The sequence below is a fragment of the Anser anser genome (assembly GCF_964211835.1).
Source record: "Anser anser genome assembly, chromosome: 3".
NCBI classification, from domain to species: Eukaryota; Metazoa; Chordata; class Aves; order Anseriformes; family Anatidae; genus Anser; species Anser anser.
The window spans coordinates 87,507,830-87,529,121 of record NC_139722.1 but is presented as its reverse complement, the minus strand read 5'-3'; the positions used below and the strand labels follow the sequence as shown (position 1 = coordinate 87,529,121).

General features: G+C 37.4%; 1 protein-coding gene across 5 annotated transcripts in view; it reads left to right on the top strand.

Annotated features, from left to right (window-relative positions):
* STRN (striatin) overlaps positions 1–21,292 on the top strand; it is a 69,574-nt gene that overhangs the window by 4,304 nt on the left and 43,978 nt on the right. For 4 of the 5 annotated variants that reach the window (XM_083831621.1, XM_083831620.1, XM_083831619.1 and 1 more), the window contains exons 2-5: positions 8,526–8,629; positions 15,104–15,177; positions 17,951–18,026; positions 20,040–20,204. In XM_083831621.1, coding sequence (XP_083687747.1) covers positions 8,526–8,629; positions 15,104–15,177; positions 17,951–18,026; positions 20,040–20,204 — 419 coding nt within the window. Of the gene's footprint in view, positions 1–7,251; positions 7,276–8,525; positions 8,630–15,103; positions 15,178–17,950; positions 18,027–20,039; positions 20,205–21,292 lie in introns of those variants that run through there. The other variant, XM_083831622.1, reaches the window with a different exon arrangement.

Genomic DNA, 21,292 nt, shown 5'->3' with positions numbered 1-21,292 from the left:
TCTTATTAAGTTAACGGTTCTAGTCAAAAATCATTCTGATAGCTGGACAATACAGAAATACTGCTCAGAGAAAAAGAAGCAAGCGCTAAGTTGATAATATCAGCTGTTTAGTTAGAAGAAAACTCCTGAGGCGTTGAACGTGGTTTTGACAATAAAATGGAAGATAAAATGGCATTTGAAGAAGTTTTGTGTAAGATTTTTCAGATATGAACACGTACATCAAATCTCAGAGGTTCTCTGTGAAAAAGGAATTGGCAGAAGTGCTGTGGAAATCTTTGATAAAATATTTCTTCTGGTAAGGCAGATATTACAAAGAAAACAGTGATTAGTATTAAATTCCTCTCCACCCCAAAAGGACAATATTTTCAACTTATGTGTTTCAAATACATCAGATAAATCAAAAGAAAAGTGGATGAAAATAAGTCAGAAGACTGAGGGCATGTTTAGTTGGGAAAGATGATGCTAACTGGGTCTCAGTGACTACCAGATGTTCTTTCTTCTGATAACTTCTTTTAACAAATCTTCTGATAACTTCTCATAGCAAACTTTCTAGTTGCCAAATTTGTGTGAAGCAAAGAGAAGCTTTTCTGCGCTCCTTTTTTCCTGTTTGTTTGCCTACATGCACGACTGCCAGCTAATCCCCATATTCTCATTGATAAGCCGTCATGACTTGTCTTATTCAAACCAGGAGGACTGGTGGGAGTAGACGCTGAGTGACTAAAGAGCTACATTAGAGAAATCTGGAGCTTTTGTGGAGAAGTAGAATGTAAATAAAATCTGATGAGACCAGTTCTTTGCAGGTCTGTACTTGAGTTTTATAGACTTGTGATATTTTTTGTTGCATAAATGATCCCAGTGTTTCCAAGCATCAGGTTTTCACATTCCTCTCAAATCTGTTAAAACCTGCAAGTTAGCAAAAGTGCATGAAATGCTTTTTAAATGGGTCTAACTCTTTTAGGAAGGTGCTGCTGTAAATGTGAACATGGTATGAGCAGGCATAGAATTTTGTAGATGTGTGAAGGCTTACCATTGTCTCCAAGTGGTCTTTCAAGCTTAGAAACTTTTTTTCACAGTGTTATACTTCAGAATAATAAAGTACTTTCTGATTTTCGTGATTTGCTATTTAATATTTAAATTAATACTAAAGTAAAAAATAATTTGTATTGGTCTAGGTGCACAACCTTTTTTTTATGTCAGGTTAGCCTATAGTGAAGGATCATGTGTCTTTTTGGATGCATGTTTACAAACTAAATTGGTATGGCTGTGTGCTACTCCAGCTGTAGGACTCATTTTTCTGTTGAAGGTCTTGGCTCATGTCACTTTTATTGCATAAGGGGTAAGTAACTTTGCACTGTTTGAACAAGAAGTTGCAAATATAACTCGCCCTTTATCTGCGTTTCAGTAGACACGGAGAGTTTATTTACTAATTCCAGACCAGGCTGTGTAAGATTCCCAAAGGAAGATCGCATGCATCTGAAGGGATTTTTGGCTCACCTTGATTTAATGCTAAAAGAAATAAGGCTATACAAATGTTAAGCCTCAACTAAAATTGATATCTGTACACAGTTCTGTGAGAAAATAGATGGGTATTGGTCAGCAACCTACTCACATATTTGGTTTGGCAAGGCTGCCAGGCCTCCTCAAATCATCCTTTCCAAGTTTGTTAGCTAAGAAGTGGCAGGAACTGACATAAACAGGGGAGAGATTGTCATCTTTTGGTTTTGAAATGCTGAGGAATGCTTAGATACTTGAAACAGGTCTTCTGTATCCCTTTAGAGCTCTCAGGATCCAACCTTTGCAGACAATACACTAGAAATAAAAATACCCTCAAGAGGAAAAATGAAGGTTTACTTTATTATAGTGGCCTACTTGGTGTGTGGTGGTAGTTTGATTCATCTAGATGATTTCGTTTCCCTATTTGTACAGAGTTTGCTAATACAAACCAAAACTGAATATATTGAAGTAACCCAGCAACAAAGAAGTTAAATGCAAGATTGCAGTGTGGAAAGATCGCATTTTTCTGCTCTTAGCCAGGGATATGTTTCCTTTTAGGGCAGTCAGGCGCATAGGGCAGGATTGCAAAAGCATCCAACAGAACCGGCATGCATGATGTTCATAGCTGTGCTTGTAAACAGGAGGTGAGAACAAAATTATTTCATTTTGTGTCTGCCCAACTTGGTGCTGCGGTCAGTTCAGGGTGGCGGTGCGTGCCTGAGGGCACGGCGTAGGTGTTCCTGACGGTGGCAGCGAAAACCAATAGTGTGCGCCCACTGCCTTGGCAAATGCTCATGCGGTTGTCTGGTTCGCTCCTCTTCCTGTGGCAGAGCCACTGCCTTTCTCCTTCAGATTTGTTCTCCCTTGTCTCGCAGTGCCCAAGTGATGCATTTGGACCGTGAACGTCCATTGTTGCAGTTTAGATGCGGGCCAGAAGTCTGTTTATTGGTCTTGGTGCTGGTTGCTCTTGCTGCATTTCTGCCCTTCTGTGCGTGGGATCTTCTATGGCAAGTGGAAAGGAATTATATTCGGACATCTACGGTTTGGACTTGAGCTCATAATACGCTGCTATTTTGTGACAAGGCACCACAGTGTTGCCTACAGAATTACATCACGTCTAAAATGTCATCTCGTTGTCCTTACGTCAGTCTGCATGGAGCATGCTCCTGTGACTCAAAAGGAAAAAAAAAGTTAATGCTCGCCACTTAAGTGTACTACAGAAAGGACTGAAGGATTAAAGAGAATTTTAATTCTGAAGAATGATTAAATAAGCTGAATGTATATTGCTTGTCTAACTCAGCAGATATTTTAATGTTTGCAGTTGCTAGAATAGTGAAAGGCAGTACCAAGGAGCGGATAAAAGAGAGACTGGATATCTGAAAAGAGATCTACATAGTAAAGCACTTCAAACTGCAGAGAGAAAAGTGTTCCTGTTGGGTGAGATGATTAAATCAGTAATTGAGGTATTGCCAGGAATAAATTAGTAAATAATCTTTGATTCTGGATGACCTACTAGGAGTTTTAAATTGACTGATAACGAGTTGGTTTTGAAACAATCTTTTCAAAGAGATGAAGAATGTAAGCAAATGGCTTTTGCAACTCTCTTTTCTTACTGTAAGCTATATCTTTGATCTCATTTGGATGGTTTAACTTTTCCAGTGTTTATCTCTAATGCCAGTAATGGGGTAAACTGATGCCGTTTTTTGGAGTAAAATCAAATCCTGAAACAGAAGGCAGCAAGTGTGTTTTAACCTGGTGATGGTTTAGGAGTTCAGACCTCACATGCTCGGCAGGATCAGATGTTCTCCGCGATGGGAAGCGTTCAGAATCAGTACCCGCATCCTGCTCCTGCCGCCGGTCCTACCGCATTTTGTGTTATCTTAAATGGCTGCAGGCACACAGAGAAGCATCCTAGCTTCTCTTTGCTCGGAGGACTGGGAGCTGCAAATTTGTGGGTGTGACTTTCAACATTTCTCAAGTGTGGCGCCTGAAAAATTGTTTGCCAGTGGTGCTAGACCGCAGCTATTTCCCCTTCTTGTACACACTCAGGTATACCTGGTTTTTATCTCCTCTTCTCCCCCTGACTCTTCAGGGCATGCCTACACCTATTTACAAACAGACTTGACACGTATCGCTTCCGTGTGGCAACTGTAATCTGAAATGCTGAGCACACCTGACAGCCTGCAGAATTGTTCTGGCAGATCTTGGCAGACCGGTTAGGACGACTGTTGTAGGCTGATCCATCTGTAAAGCTGTTTCGCTATTCTAGCTATTTACATATTTTTACAATATTTTCCTCAGAGTGTTTTCCCTCCCTTGCTCTCTATCTCCCAACCTGTTAAGACCTTGTTGTTGAATTAGAGAAGTGGTATGTACAGGATTGCATATCTTAATAGCTCTTACTTTGCCAAATGATGTCTGTTGACCTTCAAGTGCCCCAAAATTTGAAGTGATACTTATTTCAAAATATTAAGAGAAATATTTTAAAGAAATGAATGGAACGGCATTTAGTGTTTTTTGAGTCTTAATAATTAAAAAACACAAACATACCCTTTTAACTTAAAATAGCTGTAAAAGTTATAAACAGATAGAAGTTGATAGTAAACATGAGTAATTTGTTTAGTAGCCATAGCATTGTTTCTTTGTAAACATTTTCTGTTCAAGTTAAAAATTTTTGTTACTATTTTCCTTTTCTGTAACGTCAAGATGCCAGTCTAAGAAGATGTGCAGGTATACTTTTTGACATCCTTGTCACTGTGGGTGATGATTCCAGAAAGTGTAAATTTCAGCCTACTTTTTAAATGTTGATAAAATCTGTATGTATTAATATGCAGTGTAACTGTTTGATGGTATTTTTGTATCTAGAAAACATGTATTAGGAAGGCAACAACTTTAAAAATAATGATAATGTTTCTAACCCAGTGCTAAGTAACATGTTGCCTTACCGTTTTGTCAGTTTCACAGTAAAGTGACCTTAGAGACTGCTGGGGAATTTCTTAAAACAGCAATGCACATGAGATTTTTTTTTTTTTTTATTTTAAACTTAAAAATGAATTTTATTTTTAAAATCTCATGGTGAAGAAGTGGAATAGTTAAGATAGCTACAGTGCTTTTATCTTAGACCAGATGCACTTGAAACTTAAAGCTTTTGTTGCAGTTGGTAATACCAAAAACTTTAATAGATAAAGTGGGGGAAAAATGGACTGTACAAGAGTAGCTGACACAGACTATCAGACTGTTCCAGGTATCCTAATGCTCTTTTTTTTTTTTTTCTCCCCTTCTTCCCCTCCACATGACTCTTTTGATTTTAATTTAACAGATTAGCTGTAATACAGTAAATCCTAGCACTCAGCTGGGAAGAAACAGGAGGTTGATGCTGCTGTGATGCTTTAGTGCTGAGCCAGCAGGGCTGGCTGCGTTATAGAGAGCTGTGCCCCACCCATAGGGCAAGAAACAATATGGGTTTTTGCGTGATCCCCGTAGGCAGTTTTAGAGGTTTCTGATGACTAGTTTACAGCTTGATGCATTTTATTAGCTAGAAGGGCAGTTGTCGCAAAACCTGTTTGTTGGGCATGGTTGTGAATTCTTGACATTTTTGGCAAACTTTCCGAGGAGTGGCCAAAGCACGAGTGTAAAGCAGTGAGTGTTACAGTTTATGGGGAACTGAAGCATTCCTCCCTTGCTCTGTAGCTGTCAGGTAGCTCCCACCTATGGTTTGGCTTGCACTAAAGCTGCAACAAGAAGTTGTCTGTGCAGTCCAAATTTGTTTATAAAATTCTGCCATTTACTCTGTAATTATAAGAAAACTGTAGTTGTGCAGTTCAGTTATACTTTCTGTCATGTCAGCACTCAAACCTCTTACATGTGAACTGTTTGCACAGATAGTTATACAGGTATTGGTTAAATATTTTGATCAGAAATGATAAACCTAGAATTATAACCATTTTGTGCTACAGACTGAGAAAATACTGCTCGATCTCATCATTTGTCACTTTAGCTATGTAAATTAAGTATTATTCATTTATATTACAAATTGTTGCATTTATGGTATGAACATCTAGGTTCCTCTGCATGTTTCCAGTTAATTGCCAAACATTGTAAAGAAGGAAATATGCTTCTGACATACGGGCTGTTTGGTATTATGGTTAATGTAAGATTTTAGTTATTATTTTAATGCTGTCCTCATGTTTGTTACAATTTAACCTTAATATTTTCATCAAGAATTTCTTAATTAGTGACAGGAAACTTTCAGCATACATAAAGGATGATTTAAGACCAACCTAATTGTAATTATTCCATACTTCCATAAATGAGGAATAAGGATTGCTAATTCCTGATGAGAAAGATCGGGGAATGTTCTCCTTACTTTTCTGAGTTATGAATGTGAAATGAAACGAAAGCCAAAGCCTGTGCAGGGCTGGAAAGGCAACTCATGGGCTGCTGATTCCAGCCTGTTGTTGCTGCTGCGTGCTTTTCGAGTAATAACTGTGAGCTTTTCTTGGAAGCCTAGGAACAAGAAAAGTTGTAAGACATCAGTGACAGCGTTGGTGTACCACTGACAGTAAAAGAGGTTCAAAGAATCAATTAACATTTCTTCCAGCGGCCTTTCTTCATGTATAGTATGGGTATTACCTACAGAGCGTGCTGGTGGCTCTGAGTAGGTACAGCACAATCCTTTTTTTCCCTGCTGAATTATAAAACACAGGTGCTTCAACTCCAGAGGTGGTTAGTATGGCTATTTACGCTACTTTATGTGCTTGAGAGCTGCTGGCTCTCAAATGATTACTCAGGTCACAGAGCCCGGCCTGCCCTATAGCAGAGGCGTGCAGTGACGAGCAGCGCTGCTCACTTTTATGTAAAGGAGGTGTGTAGTACAGTATTTTTTAATCAAGTGCAGTTAAGTCTCTCATCTCAAAGCCACTCAGAGGCCATGTGTTTCCTCTGCCCAGGCTACTGCCGGTGGAGGCAGCGGCCGACCTCCCCGCTGGGCCTGCGGCGGTGAGGGCCGCGCCATGGCTGTGCTGCTGCAGGGCAGCGGGCGAGCCAGGCCCAGGCTGGCTGCTGCTGGCCGGCCTGCAGGGACACGGGCTTCATGCCTGGTGTCACTGGGCAATCCTTTTCATTTTGGCTGACCACATATTCACATTATTTACTTTTTTTTTACTAGTATTCTTCAATGTTCTCTCGTTTTCTTAGTTGGAACAGTATGTTTGTTTCTGCTGGGCCTGTTTGGATCATGGAGAGGGAAATTATTATCAGGGTGCACAGCTCTGTGCATTGTAATCTGGGGGCCTGTACAGTTATTGTAAACTGATTTGTATGCGCTTGATGTGTTTCTATCATTGATAAGCTGGTTGGGGCTGAAATGCTCACTGCACGGTTAAAATGTTCAGTGTAAGAAACGATGGCTCCCAAGACGGTACCACAACTTTCCCATCCTGTACAGTGAGCATTAAATTTGATTGCAGCTTTTTGCTCATTCCAGATTGAGTGCCAAGCGAGGAGAAGCTTGGTGCTTTCCTTTGATTCAGCTGAGGCTTTTTGGGAAGTGAAATACATTTTCCCCAGTGAAGATGAAGACTTCATTGGAGAGCAGCCAATGTTTGTCACGCGTCATAACCTGGCTGCTGTAGTTGGTGACGGTTAGCTAGGGCTTCTTCAGGTGTCTGTCACACTATTTACTGGCTGTGTTTGAGCAATGAATTTAAGTCAGCTGGTATCTTACTTTAAAGCAGCTGATCTAGCTGACCACCATCAAGCCAGGTAAAAACCTAAAGTCAAGTAAGTTATTCTTTAGAAGTCTCTGGCTCCATTAATTACAATATCTGGGGACTGCTTTCAAGATCATGGCAGCTAGGGACACACTATTTCTGTTTCTCCCAAGCTTTTCCTGAGAGATTGGTGCAGACTGCAGTACCTGTAGAAAACACCAGACTTGCTTATAAAGGGTGGTTGCAGAAATGAAAGATTTACTGGTCTTTGTGTTCAGCAGCTGATGGTCTAGACCAGTTGCCTTTTAGGCTGTTCATGCTTTTCAGCAAATACATGAAATGCTTTGAGACTTAGCTGCGGAGGCAGCATCAAAGCTTGTGATACTGAAAACAGTGGGCAGCTGGCAGTACAGGGGGGCTGAAGCGTGAAGTGGAGACTACCCATAGGTGTTTTTGTCTAAGTCGTACTTCATGAGCTGGGAGAGAACCTGCCTTTTGTAATGGGCTTGATTTAAGCATGAAGTACAAAAGCAGGTAGTTCTGCCTTTATGATTAGGAATGAGTATCTTGTGGTTATCATCATTTTCCATTTAAAGGAGGTTTTTCACAGGCAACTAAATACCTACTCTCTGCTGAAAGTCGATAAAGGTTAGATGTCTGTTTTACACTTCTGTTTACTTCTGTACCACTTCTCTCCTCTTCTCTCTCACCAAAATACCTTTCCCTAGTTCCCGTTTTTCTCTCTTAATTACAGTACTTCTGGAGAGCTTTCTTTAACCTATTTTAGTAAGTATTATAATTAACAGTTGGCACTGTATTACAAACAGGGTTTTATTTTTCTTTTAGCTGAACATGCTGTACTTCATTTCTCTGACTAGTATCATGTATCTAATGTATCTGTAGAACAGTGTACTAATTATATACTACTTCAGATAGTAAGTAGAAATACTTTTCCATCTTCTGCTTATTGTTGATAAATGCTTTCATCTGCTGAAGGTTTTTTTGTATGCTTACTTTATCTATTCCTTATCATTGATTGAATGTTTATCCATGAAAGTAAATAAAGCCCGTCAAACAAATTAAAATTGCTTTATTTCTTATCTTTGTATTTTTTTTTTAGGATCTGTAATGAGCATGAAGTTTAGAAGGCTTATCTATGCAGTGTTTAGTTTAGGCATTTAATGTTTATGAAATGCACTAAGCCAACTTCTTTTGAACTGTACAAATCAATTTTAAAGTAACTTGAGGCGGGAGGAAGGGTTGAGCTCTGCTGAATGGTTTTGAGGAAACAGTTTCTACATTGAATATTTTCTTTTGCAGGCCCAGATCGCTTTCCTTCAAGGTGAAAGGAAGGGACAAGAAAATCTGAAGAAGGATCTAGTGCGGAGAATCAAAATGCTGGAATATGCACTTAAACAGGAAAGGTACGTTGATTTAGTGATGAGTACACGATGACAACATTCTGAAGACAGATACCGTTGCATCTGTGTTTGACCAAAATGAGAGAAATTTATTGTGTATACAATCAGCTCACAAATTGTTAAATAGTAATATTTACCAATAGTAAATAGTAGTCTAAATGTCTGTATTCTGGTAACAATAGCTAATATGATGTGGTTCCAGAAATATGCAAGGAAAGCCCACAGTTGATGAATAGTTAATTCCTTTTCCTTGGTAAGATTCCACCTAACTGTATAGATTATACCCCAGAATTAGTGTATTCCCTTTTGGTTCAAAGGGCTAGCTTTGTTTATCAATATCTAGTAGCTGTCATCTTGGCTGTCTTCAGTCTAGTAACTGTTAGGTTTTGATCTTGCTAAGTTTTTAGACTTTACAATATGATAGACTCTATGGGAATATCTTCTGGTTAATTGTGTAAGGAATGAAGAAATGTCTGTGTTTAGCAGTTAATAAAACGTTTGTTTCTTTGTTTATGGGAATTTCAATGGAAGTCTCTAGTCTGCTATACTGTTCTATACATATTTTCCTGTTGCTCTAATCTTTGAGGCAAACAACTTATTTTTACTGTGTTTGGAGAAGTATTTCTACTCCACTGATTTACTTCAGGGCAGGTTGACTTTTAATTATTATTTTTTTATTTATTATTAAGATGTCTTTTAAAATTCTTAACTGAAGTGTATACTTGTGGTACTACTGCAAAGCAATCATTGTTTAAGTACCATTTCTCTATCACGTAATTCCTACTTTCATAAAACGTTAATAAAACGAACTGTTCTAAATTGCTTGATTTAGTAGAAATATACATGTGCACATATGAGGAATAGATTATTGCTGCTAGATGAAAAAAAAGCATTCTAATAGTTGTACATCACTGTATTGTATTTATATTTTCTCATCTTACATGGGCTCTATTGGCATATGAGACATGCCTTACACCATCCAATTTGACTTTTTCCAGTAGTTACCAATTTATTTGCTAGCATGGGGCTGCAACCGTTTTTGTGGATATCAGTAGCCTCAGAGCTTCAGCATACTTGCTTTTGCCTCAGGGAGTTATCAGAGGAACGCTAAGGTAGACGGCCTTTTTGCCCAGGCCTTCTTATGGCTCTGATCTTATATCAAATAGCATAGAAAAATAACAAATGTCTGCATAATGGAGATAGTAGTTTATAGCCATGGAAAGTCTATTTGAAGCATCATTAGGAAGATTGGAGTCACTTTAAAAGAAGACAGAGAGAACGGAGTATGTTCTTGTACAGATAAAGTTATGCTATAAGGAATGATATTCAGTAACATTTCTTGTATTTCAAAACTAAGGGAGGTATCCTGGTTACTAAGGTATCTCTAATACTTCAAGTTCATAATCCAGGTAAATTAGTAATTTATCCAAAATTATCAGACTAGATAAATATATTTCTGTGCACTATCAAAGAAGCTTTGTAAGAGTGAATATTTTTAACTTCCATATCTGTAATGAAAATGTCTACCAGTTGCATTCAGTAAGAGCCAACTAAATTAATTAGGCATTTAAATCCTAATGCAGCATTCACTGTCAGAATTAGGAAGAATTCCCAGTGGTCGCTCGTTGGAAGTTTTTACATACATATCTTGTATTTTTTCTTACATTTTTTTCTGCAGTATATGTTATTAGCCTCGGTTACTTAGGTCAGTAAACTACATGGGCAGCTGATCTGATCGAGTTTGATGGTTTCTTTATGGGAGTGAAATAGTTCTCAAAGTAAATGTGATGTTTGTGAATGGTGTGTGCTGGAACAGCTATTTATAACAGTTTGTGGTTTTAAACAGCAGTATTGTTTGCCAGTTACTGAAGAAATGGTCTTGTATTTCTGCTGGCAATGTCTTCCAGCAAGTGTTCTTGCTTGATACTTGAAGGAATGGCAACACACTGAGCTTGGAAGCACTAATCTCTTTCCCAACACTTCCCTAAATCAGCTATTGGCCTGGTCAGCCAGTAGTCAGTTTATACGCTGGCTGTTGCCACTGGGAACCCAGGGCTGAAAAATGAGATCCTATGAGGTAGAAAGAAAACATTTCTGGTCAAGTTATAACAAGGGTGGTGCAGGTGGGAGGGAACAGGGAGACATCCCTGCATTCTTCCATTTCTGCCCTGGCCTTGCAGTGTACCAAAGTCTTCCTAGATAGGTCAGGTAAAAAGGTTATTAGTAAAGGGACAGAATGTGAAATTGTGACCCAGAGTAGAATGTGCTTGCAGTGTCCTCAGAGCAAGAAATGATTGACATTGGTTTTCTCACGTACATGCTTTTATGAGCTGCTATTTCGCAGAGTGGGTATTCAGCATTTCTTTTTTCCAATCTTTTTTTTTTTTCCCCAAAGCTAATTATAAATAATAAGCTTTGGAAGCAGCGTCATTGTTCTCGATTTCATGGCACTTGCATGATTTTATAGCAGGGAAGGTAGAAAGTGGTGTTTACGTAAGGATTATCACGCTTTTTTCTGACAAATTTAGTTTTAATGTTCAGTCATTATCTCAGTAATTGTGAGATTACCTTTCCATTGTTTGTATATGAAGCCAAGTTATTTCTGCTGAAAAGTCTTAATACACTAAGGAGAAGAGAACTTAGAAGGGAGATAATTAGTAGTTAAGCAGTACCATCTTTTCATCAGCAGTTTTGCCAACATCCAGTAGATTGCAGTGCGAGGCAATTCGTACCTGAGGGTTACTTTTTATTACTATATTGATGGTTGCTCCACCACCAATAAATTGCATTATTTTCTCTGGATTTTCAGGAGCTAACCAAAATGTAGTACGTTTGGTTGCTCTATTTCTGTCAAGTACACGTCTAATTTAATAATCTAGTCTAGGTCATTTCCCGTCTTAACATATTCCAACCGAAGAACTCGACTCTTGGGCCATGTCTCTAGAAACACTTGATTTAATTTTATGTTGTTCTCTGCAGTGGTGTGTCTGATCAGAGTAAGGCTGGCGCCCTCTCCCCTGGGTAGAATATCTTGCAGTGCTGTTCCTGGCAGTCTTTCTTGTTTATGTCTCTTGGTTTGGCGGCGACTCCTAGATCTTCTACGGATGTTTTGGCAGGCTCCCTCAGCACAGCTGGATCAGATGCTGCAGGTCTGGCGACAGATATTTCCAAGAAACAGTGGCCTTTTTTGATTGGAATCAAACTTTTCTGTGTGAAGCATTCAGAAAAGTTTCATTGCTTTCAATTTTAGGAAATTTAGAAGGATGAAAGCTTTCAGCATTTTCCTGAGCAGCTCTTCAAGTGTTGTTGCAGCAATGTTGAATGTCTCGAAGCACCACTGTTCGTGTAAAGGAAACACAGTTTAAAGATACCACTACTAATAATAATAAATGACTTGTACAACAAAGTGCAAAAGGCAGAGCAATTGTAATACTTACCTTACGAAGGCTATCTTCCTGGTAAAGTAGTTTCACAGCTCTGAAATAGGATTCTTCCAAACAACTTGCAAGGCTAGTTTTCAGATGGAAAATAACACCTGTAAAATTGTGCCCTTAAGGTAGTTATTTTCAAGTAATTTTCCAATCTCTGCATACTGTTAATAATGCAGATGTCATTTTCAGAAATTGATGTTATACTACCAAAGTTGATCAAGTTTCAGATAATAAGGCTTGCCTTAGTGATTGGTCTCTCCACTTGCCCTAAACCCCCGAAGCCACCTCCTTGTTTTTGACCAGGTGATACAAAGGGTGGAGGAACTTTGATTTTTCTGTACACTGATTTATAGAAGAAATGTATTTGATTTCCTTTGTGATAATAGCATCTCACTGCTGTGATATGTGAACTAGAGTTCAAAGTGAACTGTAGAGGGCCAATTTCAAGCAGATAGTAACTGGAATATGTAATTTCTGAGGAAATGGAGAAATTAAGCATGACAGGTGGGCAGGAGACACTTGGTTACTGTAGGATTAGATAAATATAAACATGCTAAGGGAGTAAGCATATTAAGAATGTGTATAGACAAGAATTAGTTTCTTTCATGAAAAGATTCTTACCCTTTGGTTTCGGTATGTGAAATTGAATGGTCAAGACTGTTCCTTGCAGACTTAGAGTCTGAATCCTTGTGTTCAGCTCTTTCCTTAACATACTTCAGAAGGAAGAAGATTGTCTTTCATACTTTTGACATTGTCATCTGTACAATAAAGATGCTACTAATTAGAACAGAATTAGTATAGATTTCCCCCTCCTCTCAATGTGCTGTTAGCTATTTATCTATCTCTCTTTTTTCTCTCTTCTAAACTGGAAGTTGACCGTAGTTGAAGATGGGTTCACCAGGTCAAGTACTCTGACGTGGTATTCATATTTCTGCTTCATATCTGACTGGTGTCTTGCTCAGCTACCTGAGTTTATGCTAATCCATTCTAATTAATTCAGGTTTGAGTTTGGCATTGGATTTTCTGTCACTTCATGTAGGCAAAGGTCTACAGCTTTTTGTTTTTAACTTTCTCAATAAAACTAGAAGTAAGGATTGCTTTTTGGGATAGGCAATTAAAGAGCTGACAGTGTTTGTCAGCTTTTTTCATATCTGTGTTTCTACTTTTCTGTGCCTGTTTTGCCCAAAGTTAAATCTTCTGAAAGATGAAGTCTTAGTCCAGCTTAGTAATGAAATAAATTTAAGACCCTATGGCATTTAAGACCATGTAATCTAGGTTATCCTCTTGTAGTAAGAAATAATAATAAAGACTTTAAAAAAAACTTGCATTATGAGGAGGAAAAAAAAAAGAAAAATGAAAAAAACCTACCATTAATAGATTAGAATGTGGATGGAGTGAATGCTCTCACTTTGCTGAACTGATTCTATAATGCACGTAATGAGGGGGGAAATTTTCAGTAAGAAGAGACAAAACATTACTGTTGATATAAAGGGGACATTTCTTCACTCTGCACTTACCCTTCTCATCTGGAATTAAATGTTTATTATAATTAGAGAGCAGCGGGATCAGTAGGGAATTTGTACTGTCAATACTTAAGGAAAAGAACTACTAAGCATTGCTAGCTACCCTCATCATCATTTTATTAGAAGTAGTGAGTTTGCTTGATGGAATAGGAAAAGGCAAAAGAAAACAGAAGAATAACATACTGAGGATGCCTGAGAAGCAATCAGGAGGCAGAGGTAACTTGAAAGCTGTCTCCAGTCACTCTTGATAGGGTCATTCTAGCTTAGTGGCACTTGCCTTATGCAGTCGTGACGTGTCACACCCATTCATTTTTGTAAAAACAGTTTTTAAGTGGGAGAGTTCCCTTGTGAGTTGTGGAGGCAATGAAGCCTGTTTTCGTGTTCATTTATACGAGGGTTTGTTCTTTTTCCCTTTTTGTCTTCTGTAGCCTCTGTCTTGCCTTCTTACACCCAGCTCGCTGCATTTGCATTGGAGCTGTGCCTGCATGTGTGCCAGTCGGTCATCCTGCTGCTGCCAGGCTGAACGTCGAGTACTGCCTCAATTCTCTCTTGCCTTATATTGAGGGTGCTGGTTCTCTACACGGTTAGGAATGTCTACAAAACTTCATAGGGAAGCAGTTGGGTTTTGGAGTCTTCTAAAGCTTTCATATTTGGCCAAAACTAATCATAGAGACTGCAGTTCCTATGAGTGTGAGATAAGGGGGAACAGACAGTGAGGCTCTCTTTGCCTCACTTTTTCTCTTCATTACTGTGTTATAAGACTTCATCTACTCTGATGAATCTTTAATAACTTATATGTACATTTGTAATGGTGTACTACTGTTGCATTATTTTCTGTGTTTAAAAGTCTATAGACACTGATTCTGTAAGATGAAGCTTTTTCAGTCATAATGCTTTTTTTCTTTTTCTTCTAGCTAGTCTTACTATCATATAGCATGCTTTGTGGGGTTTATTACAATAGGCCTTCTGTAGGTGAAGTATTTTTGAAAGAGAAGTCTCCATTTTTAACTCAGTCAAGTGTCAGTTCTAGCAGCTGTATGAGAAACTGGTGAAGCAGGGCTGCTATCAGCACTAGGCTTTAGCACTGGTATAGAGTAGTCCTTAGTGAGGAAAGCCTCTCACTAAGGAGAGCCTGAAGAAGGAAAAAAAAGTTGCTTAACTGAGGTGACAGTGAAATACGAAATTATGTGGATAGTAAAAATGTTTGATAGTTTAGTGATAGTTTTTTTTAAAAAAAAAGTAGTAAAGGTGGGAGAAGCAAGCATATTGCCAAAAGGAAGTAAAACCATTTTGTACAACCTACTGTCTGTTGATCTGTTTCATTAGTATTTGCTTTGCAAATACCTGTAAATCTTGGAAAAAATAATTAGGCAAAATTGCACATCTAAGTCCTGCTGAAATTACTTGTTTTGTACATACGCTAGAAAGAAGGAGTGACTTTTGTAGCGAGGACAGGTGACATTTATGTATTTATCCATACCCTTTAAATGTGCTAATAGTTTTCCTTTTTTTTCTCTTTTCAGGGCTAAATATCACAAATTAAAATATGGCACAGAATTGAATCAGGGAGATATGAAGCCACCAAACTATGATTCTGGTAAGACTTCATGAAGAATGAGTTCATTACTGACATAAAAACTCAACTATGGTTTGTGCAAATGCTTAAATGATGGTGTTGATGAAATATGCCACTTAGTAGAGTCAGTGGGAATAGACATAATTAATGAAGATTGTATTTTACTAATGTAAAATTAAAAGTATGTTAATGCTCTAAAAGAGTCTCAAATGAGTTTAAAAAAAATGCAAACCCAGCAAACTGCTTCTGAAGAGAATAATTTATCTTCTCTTAAGTAATGTGTATGGATATTTTGGAACAGAGAGTTACTAGATTTATAGCTATAGAATCCTTTTATTTTTGAATAATTCTTCTGAAAGAAAAGTTAATAGCAAAGGATGTGAACTCTATGGTACATAACTTGTGTGAAAATATGTATTAGACATAAGTGAGAGTTTGACAATGGCACTCAGCTTGAGGAATTCAGAATTGCAATTACTTCCTTTTTCCCTTTTCCTATCTACCCTTACTTTCCCTGGGGGCGGGGTGGGGGGGAGGGTTTGAGGATTATGCCTTTTGTATGTTGTAGGTGAAGAGGTTGAGAGGAGAAGTAATAGGTAGCTATTTTTGCATCTCAGACCCGTGATGCTTCTACTAGAGCAACAAAACCAGAATCACCTGATAAAAAGGAAGAATATATAGTCTGCAGACTTCAGCTCGGTCATTTGGTTTGTCTAAGGGTTGGCACGTTTTTTTGTCATGTTTAACTCTTACCTCATGGGATTCAGAAGATCATTTTTTGGGGGAAAAAAAACACACCACCACCAAAAAACAATAACAACCAAAAAACCCTGCACCGGCTGATGATGAAATTTTACACCAGGATTTTCCTGTCCAAAATACAACAAAGTTTTTGAGAAGTTCTATTTCATATTATTATCCAGGTCATTTCCTTAACTGAAGAAATTGTTTAATTTGGTGTTACTCATGTGGAAGACTCCAATCTGTATCTAACCCACTAGAAAATTTTGTCCTGATCACACCAACGTCCTAGATATCTGATAGCTTCTACAGTTCTCGTTTTTGTAGTTTCTCAGGATGGAGCTATAGCATGTTGCTCTAATAACTATTGGAGTTGTCTTGGATAGATAGTTCTTTTTTTTCTTCTTCCCCCATCTTGCCAGTGAGGGAAAAAATACAGAAGTGTTTCTAGAAGTTCTTCCAAATGCATCCCTGTTGGTTGTTTACTCTGTTATCTCTTGGGAACCCAGTAAGACAGTTCAGAAGAAAGAGTTGGATCAGATTTTTTTTTAATATCTTTTTTACTTCTCATGAGATCTGCTGTTACTTTCTTGTAATACAAGTCCCTTCATTATCGTCTATAAACTGCTGTTACTGCTAGCAGTCATCATTTCTGAGACTTAAGAAAAAGAGAACTCTTGACTGTGGATGTATTTAACAGTGCCTTCAGAAGGAAGGTTTCCACTTTCAAAATTTATTTTCAGGGAAATTTATCTCAGTTGTGTGTTAACTCTTGCATAGAGTGAGCTTGTGTATTGGGTCCAGCTGTGCTTAATTCTTCTTAGAAGATCTATGTGCAATTGATGATTTCCCATGGTTGCCATCAAATGGGTTTGTGAATTTAATATAGATAAAATTCTTACGGTTCCCCTTGCATGTGAATTCTTATTAATCTTTGATAGCTTCTTCAGTAGAGGTTGTGGTTTTTGTTTTCTTGTTTGTTTTGTTTAGTTTTGAATTCAGTTATTTAAAGGAGAATGACTTCTCAGTAAGGACAGTAACCTTCCTGTATCACATACTCATTCATAGGATTATACCACAGGTTTTTCTGGTTCTTAATTTTTGTTTATGCAGGAAGACTGTTCATCCTTCAGTGTTTGGATCACAAGGGCTTCTAGTTTTATAGAGTTTTATTTATTATCTTTTGTAGATAATAAACCAAGATCTTTTATCTTGGGAAGCATATGCTTATTTGTCTCCTAGGGGAGGGGAAAATATACCATGGTGTAGTATGAAGCTATGTATGCAATAAAAGTGTAGCTGCTGATTGCCAGCATTCAGGTAGGTTTCTCACCAGAACAGCCACGTAATTTTTTTGTGGATTTTCCCAGCGTAGTACTGTTTGGATCCAGATTTGTGGTTATGGAAAATGTGGTGGAAGTTTTTTCATCAGCTTTTCAAGTTAAAAAGTAAACAAATACTGCTGTATTTTTTTCCTTCCCCAAAGCTAATACAAACACAGATGAATGTAAAGTTGATGCGAATAGGTCTGATGGGTCCAATAATAAGGAAACTGGTTGACCAAAAATTGTAAGTAGGTATAATTGTACTTGATACTGTTCAAGTACTTGTACAGTTGTACTTGACATTGTTTGCAGTTAAGTGTGTGTATTTAAACATAATTACGAGTGTACACACACACACACACATATATATATATACTAGAAGGCTAATGCAAATATGGGACTCCAAATTGTTTATATGATTGTCCCCTTAATGAAAAAGGGACTCTTGGATGTGAAACAGAAGGAGAGGCACTAATGACTAGTGGAACTTGGTCTCCTGCCGTAAGATGTACTTGACAATCTTTGTTACGTGTAGGTAGTACGAGATTCACATGCTATATGCATTTTTTTCTCTTGATTGATTTTTTGAAACTTGGAGTTTTTATTTTGTTATTCAACCATTCCTAATAATCTTAAGACAAATCACATTTGTCTTCACAAGTGGATGGACATATTTTTTAGAAGTAGGACAAAGGAAAAATTGCTTATAATTAAATAATCTTTTCCAGATGAAGGGAATGAAACAGAGATTCAGCCACAAAACAGCCAGCTAATATGGAAACAAGGACGACAGCTGCTAAGACAGTAAGTATAGAGAGAAGAACTTGAATAATGAATGCAAGGGAAAGTATCTGGTAAGGAAACGTGGTGATGGTGGTATTTGATTTTTCTGTTAGATTTTCTTTGAAGAAAAGTTAGTATGATGAAGTTGATACAGCTTCTGCCCTACTTTTCCTAGGCTTTTGAAAAAATATTAGTATTTCAGAACTTCAGGTGAGAAGCCTTGTCATCAGAAAATCTCATTTGCTTTTACTGAGTATAATAAAACAATCTGTTTGGAAGAACAGTGGGTCATGACACTTTACAATTCTTTTTGCAATTAAAAAATAAAACAATTCTTTTTACAGCTACATAAAGTAAAAATAACTTGGGTTGGAGAGGGATAACTTTTGTTTTGGTCTACTCTACATGCAAAAAAAACACTAAGAAGGTTAGAGTAGGAGCTTTCTAATTCTCAGTTCATCTTAATGAAGCAAATGTCTAATATAAATCAATTTTTGAATTTTGCTCATAATGAGTTATGCAGTTCCATGGTACTTGGTCATATTTCTGGTTGTTTTTTTTGTGTGTTTTTTTTTTTTGCCTTAGTTACAGCCCTTGGTTTAAATTGAAAAGATCTCTTCAAGACCTGTCATCAAGGTCTCCTCATGTCTGTTTTTTCATGCATTAGCCTCATTCACTCATTCACTATGATGATAGCTAGATTCTGTGGCCTTCTAATCAGCTAGCAAAATTTTGATATCTAATTCTGTTTTTGTGTTACAGAAGATTAAATGAGAGGGGAGGGAGATAGTAAGGACAGTCTGGGCTTTATTGGAGAGGACCTGTTTCCAAGGAGTTATACAAAATTAAATTGTACAGTTTGTCAGTTGGATGGCTTTTACTTCCTTTTCTTTTTCAAGAACCCATATATTTGCATGTAAGTTGAATAAATGTAAATAAAGTAGTCTTGACTTGGATCAGTGATTTGAAGGCAAGTCATTCCCTCCCAGTGTAATTCATGAGTAAGTTACATGCTGCTGAATAACGAGTTTTTATTACTGACAGACTCTGTTTTGCATAGGTGACTCATTTGATTTTGATATAGTCATCAGTCAGTATTTTGCTGCAAATGTGTTTATGTAAAGAATATTGTTAAATAATTGGATGAGGATGTTCTTGCTAGAAAAGTGCATATCCTTGAGTTGTGACAGCTTTTATCATGAACTAGTATTTCTGCTCTTCAGAGTTATCCAGAATATTGATCATTTAATCTGTTCAGTGTTTCTGAGAAGATAGTATTAGTAAATTCATTTTCTAGAGGAAGGGACAGAGACTGATTATTTGGTCTTCCAGATGCATTACTGTATGCAAAGGTACAACTGCATATTGACGAAAGAGCCAACTTTAGACCTTAAGGTTTTCATACAACCAAAACTAACCCAAATGTGCGAGAGACATTAATATTTTGCAGATTCTGAAGAATGAGGAAATGGCAAGGCAAAGATTTTATCAAACATAGTACGTTATAAATAACAGGTTTTAGTAGTAGCTATAGCTACAGAATTCGGTTTTATTCCCTTTGTTTTCTAGGCTTATTCCCTCTGTTTTCTAGGCTTCTAGTAATGCCTGGGGAAGGAACATACCTGACACGTCTTGTAAGGCTTCATGTGTGTTTTCCATGTGTTGAAGAATAAAATGGCTATATTGTACATGCAACTGTGGTGATTTTTATAAGCCAGTTGTAAATATTATAATTGAAAGTGCTTTTCCATCCATTTTAGTAAATGAATGAATAACGTATTGTATAACCTCTGACTGCTAGGCTCTTTGATTATTTCCCCCTTCCCCCCCCCGCCTCAGTGACTGTAGAGGCTGGTACTGCAAGAGGCGATCCCTCTGCAGCTGGTACAGGATGATTTATAAGCATGTTCCGTTAGCACAGCACCATACTTTGCTAAGCTGTGGGGTTGAAGATGAGTTTAGGGAGAAGTTTTCATTTAGTGTTTTGAGTGAGTAAGATGTGCGTGAAAAATTAGCATGAGTTCTGTCCTACAGGTATCTGCAAGAAGTGGGCTACACCGACACGATATTGGATGTGAAGTCCAAACAAGTACGAGCTTTATTGGGACTTTCAAGTGATGCTTCAGAGAAGGAAAACAGAAATCAAGAACCAATGGTAAATGGTACAGAGGGCCAGATTAAAGAAAACACAATGATTGGGTGAGTATCATGAAAATGTTCTCTTTCTGCATAAATGCGATTAATGGTGTAGAACAGATTTTTGTTTACTGAGATTTTGAGACTTTTTACTAATTGGAGATTAGCGTAATTTTAACAATTTTTATTACATAAAGCAATAAGTATGGAAGCAACTTTTAAGATACGCAGCTTTAAAAGCAGCATGTTTTTTTTTACCAGTTGCATGGCAGCACAAAGGCAAATCAATACATTTGATATGTGATTAGAGGTCAATATTGTTTCAAGTTAACAGCTTATTTGGATTGTTGGAAACTTACAATATATATTACAGCCTTTGTTTTTTCTGGTGTACGCTGACTTTGACATGATAATCAATATGAGATACAGGATTTTTTTTGGTTGGATCTGAAAAGCAGATTCTCATATTGCATTCTGATTTCTATAAATTCATGGTTTTCCCTGAGTGGATATTCATGTGCAAATGTGACTGAAGTGTAAGATACTCATTTATTTTTTTTATCATTTTTAATATTTCTTAACACTATGAGAAGTCAGTAAAGGAGTGTAAAAACTTGTTGTCCTTGCTTTTGTTTTTAAGTAATGCTGAAAACATAAAAGGCTTTATTCCATTTTCTTGTGTTTTCTGTGCAAAGAGTTTTTTGGTTTTGCTTTTGAAAAGTTAAAGAAAACCAAAACTTAATTGTAGAGGCATTAGGGAAGCAATCTGTTCTTGTTTAAAGTACTGTAGCTACAAAACTTAAGAAAAATGATGCAGAATTGTTTGTCTGAACAATACATGAGGTTACTATTCCGGTGGTTTGTGCTGTCATCAACAAGCACAGCTTTCTTGAAGATTCTGCTTCTTTTTTCCTTTTCTATGCTAATGTGGCAAAATTCAAGACCTTCTTATTTTAAGGTCTAATACTGTCAATATGACACATTCTGTCTTTTAAAAAGCATTTGTAAAATTCCATTGTGCCCAGCGGATAGCTCTAGCAACTTCAGGCCAATAAGTTATGTAAGGGCAGAAGTTCATTGTTACGTAATTAAATTTTATGCTGTGAGGTGGAAAATCTGAATGTATGAGAAAACCCACAAGCTGCTGAAAT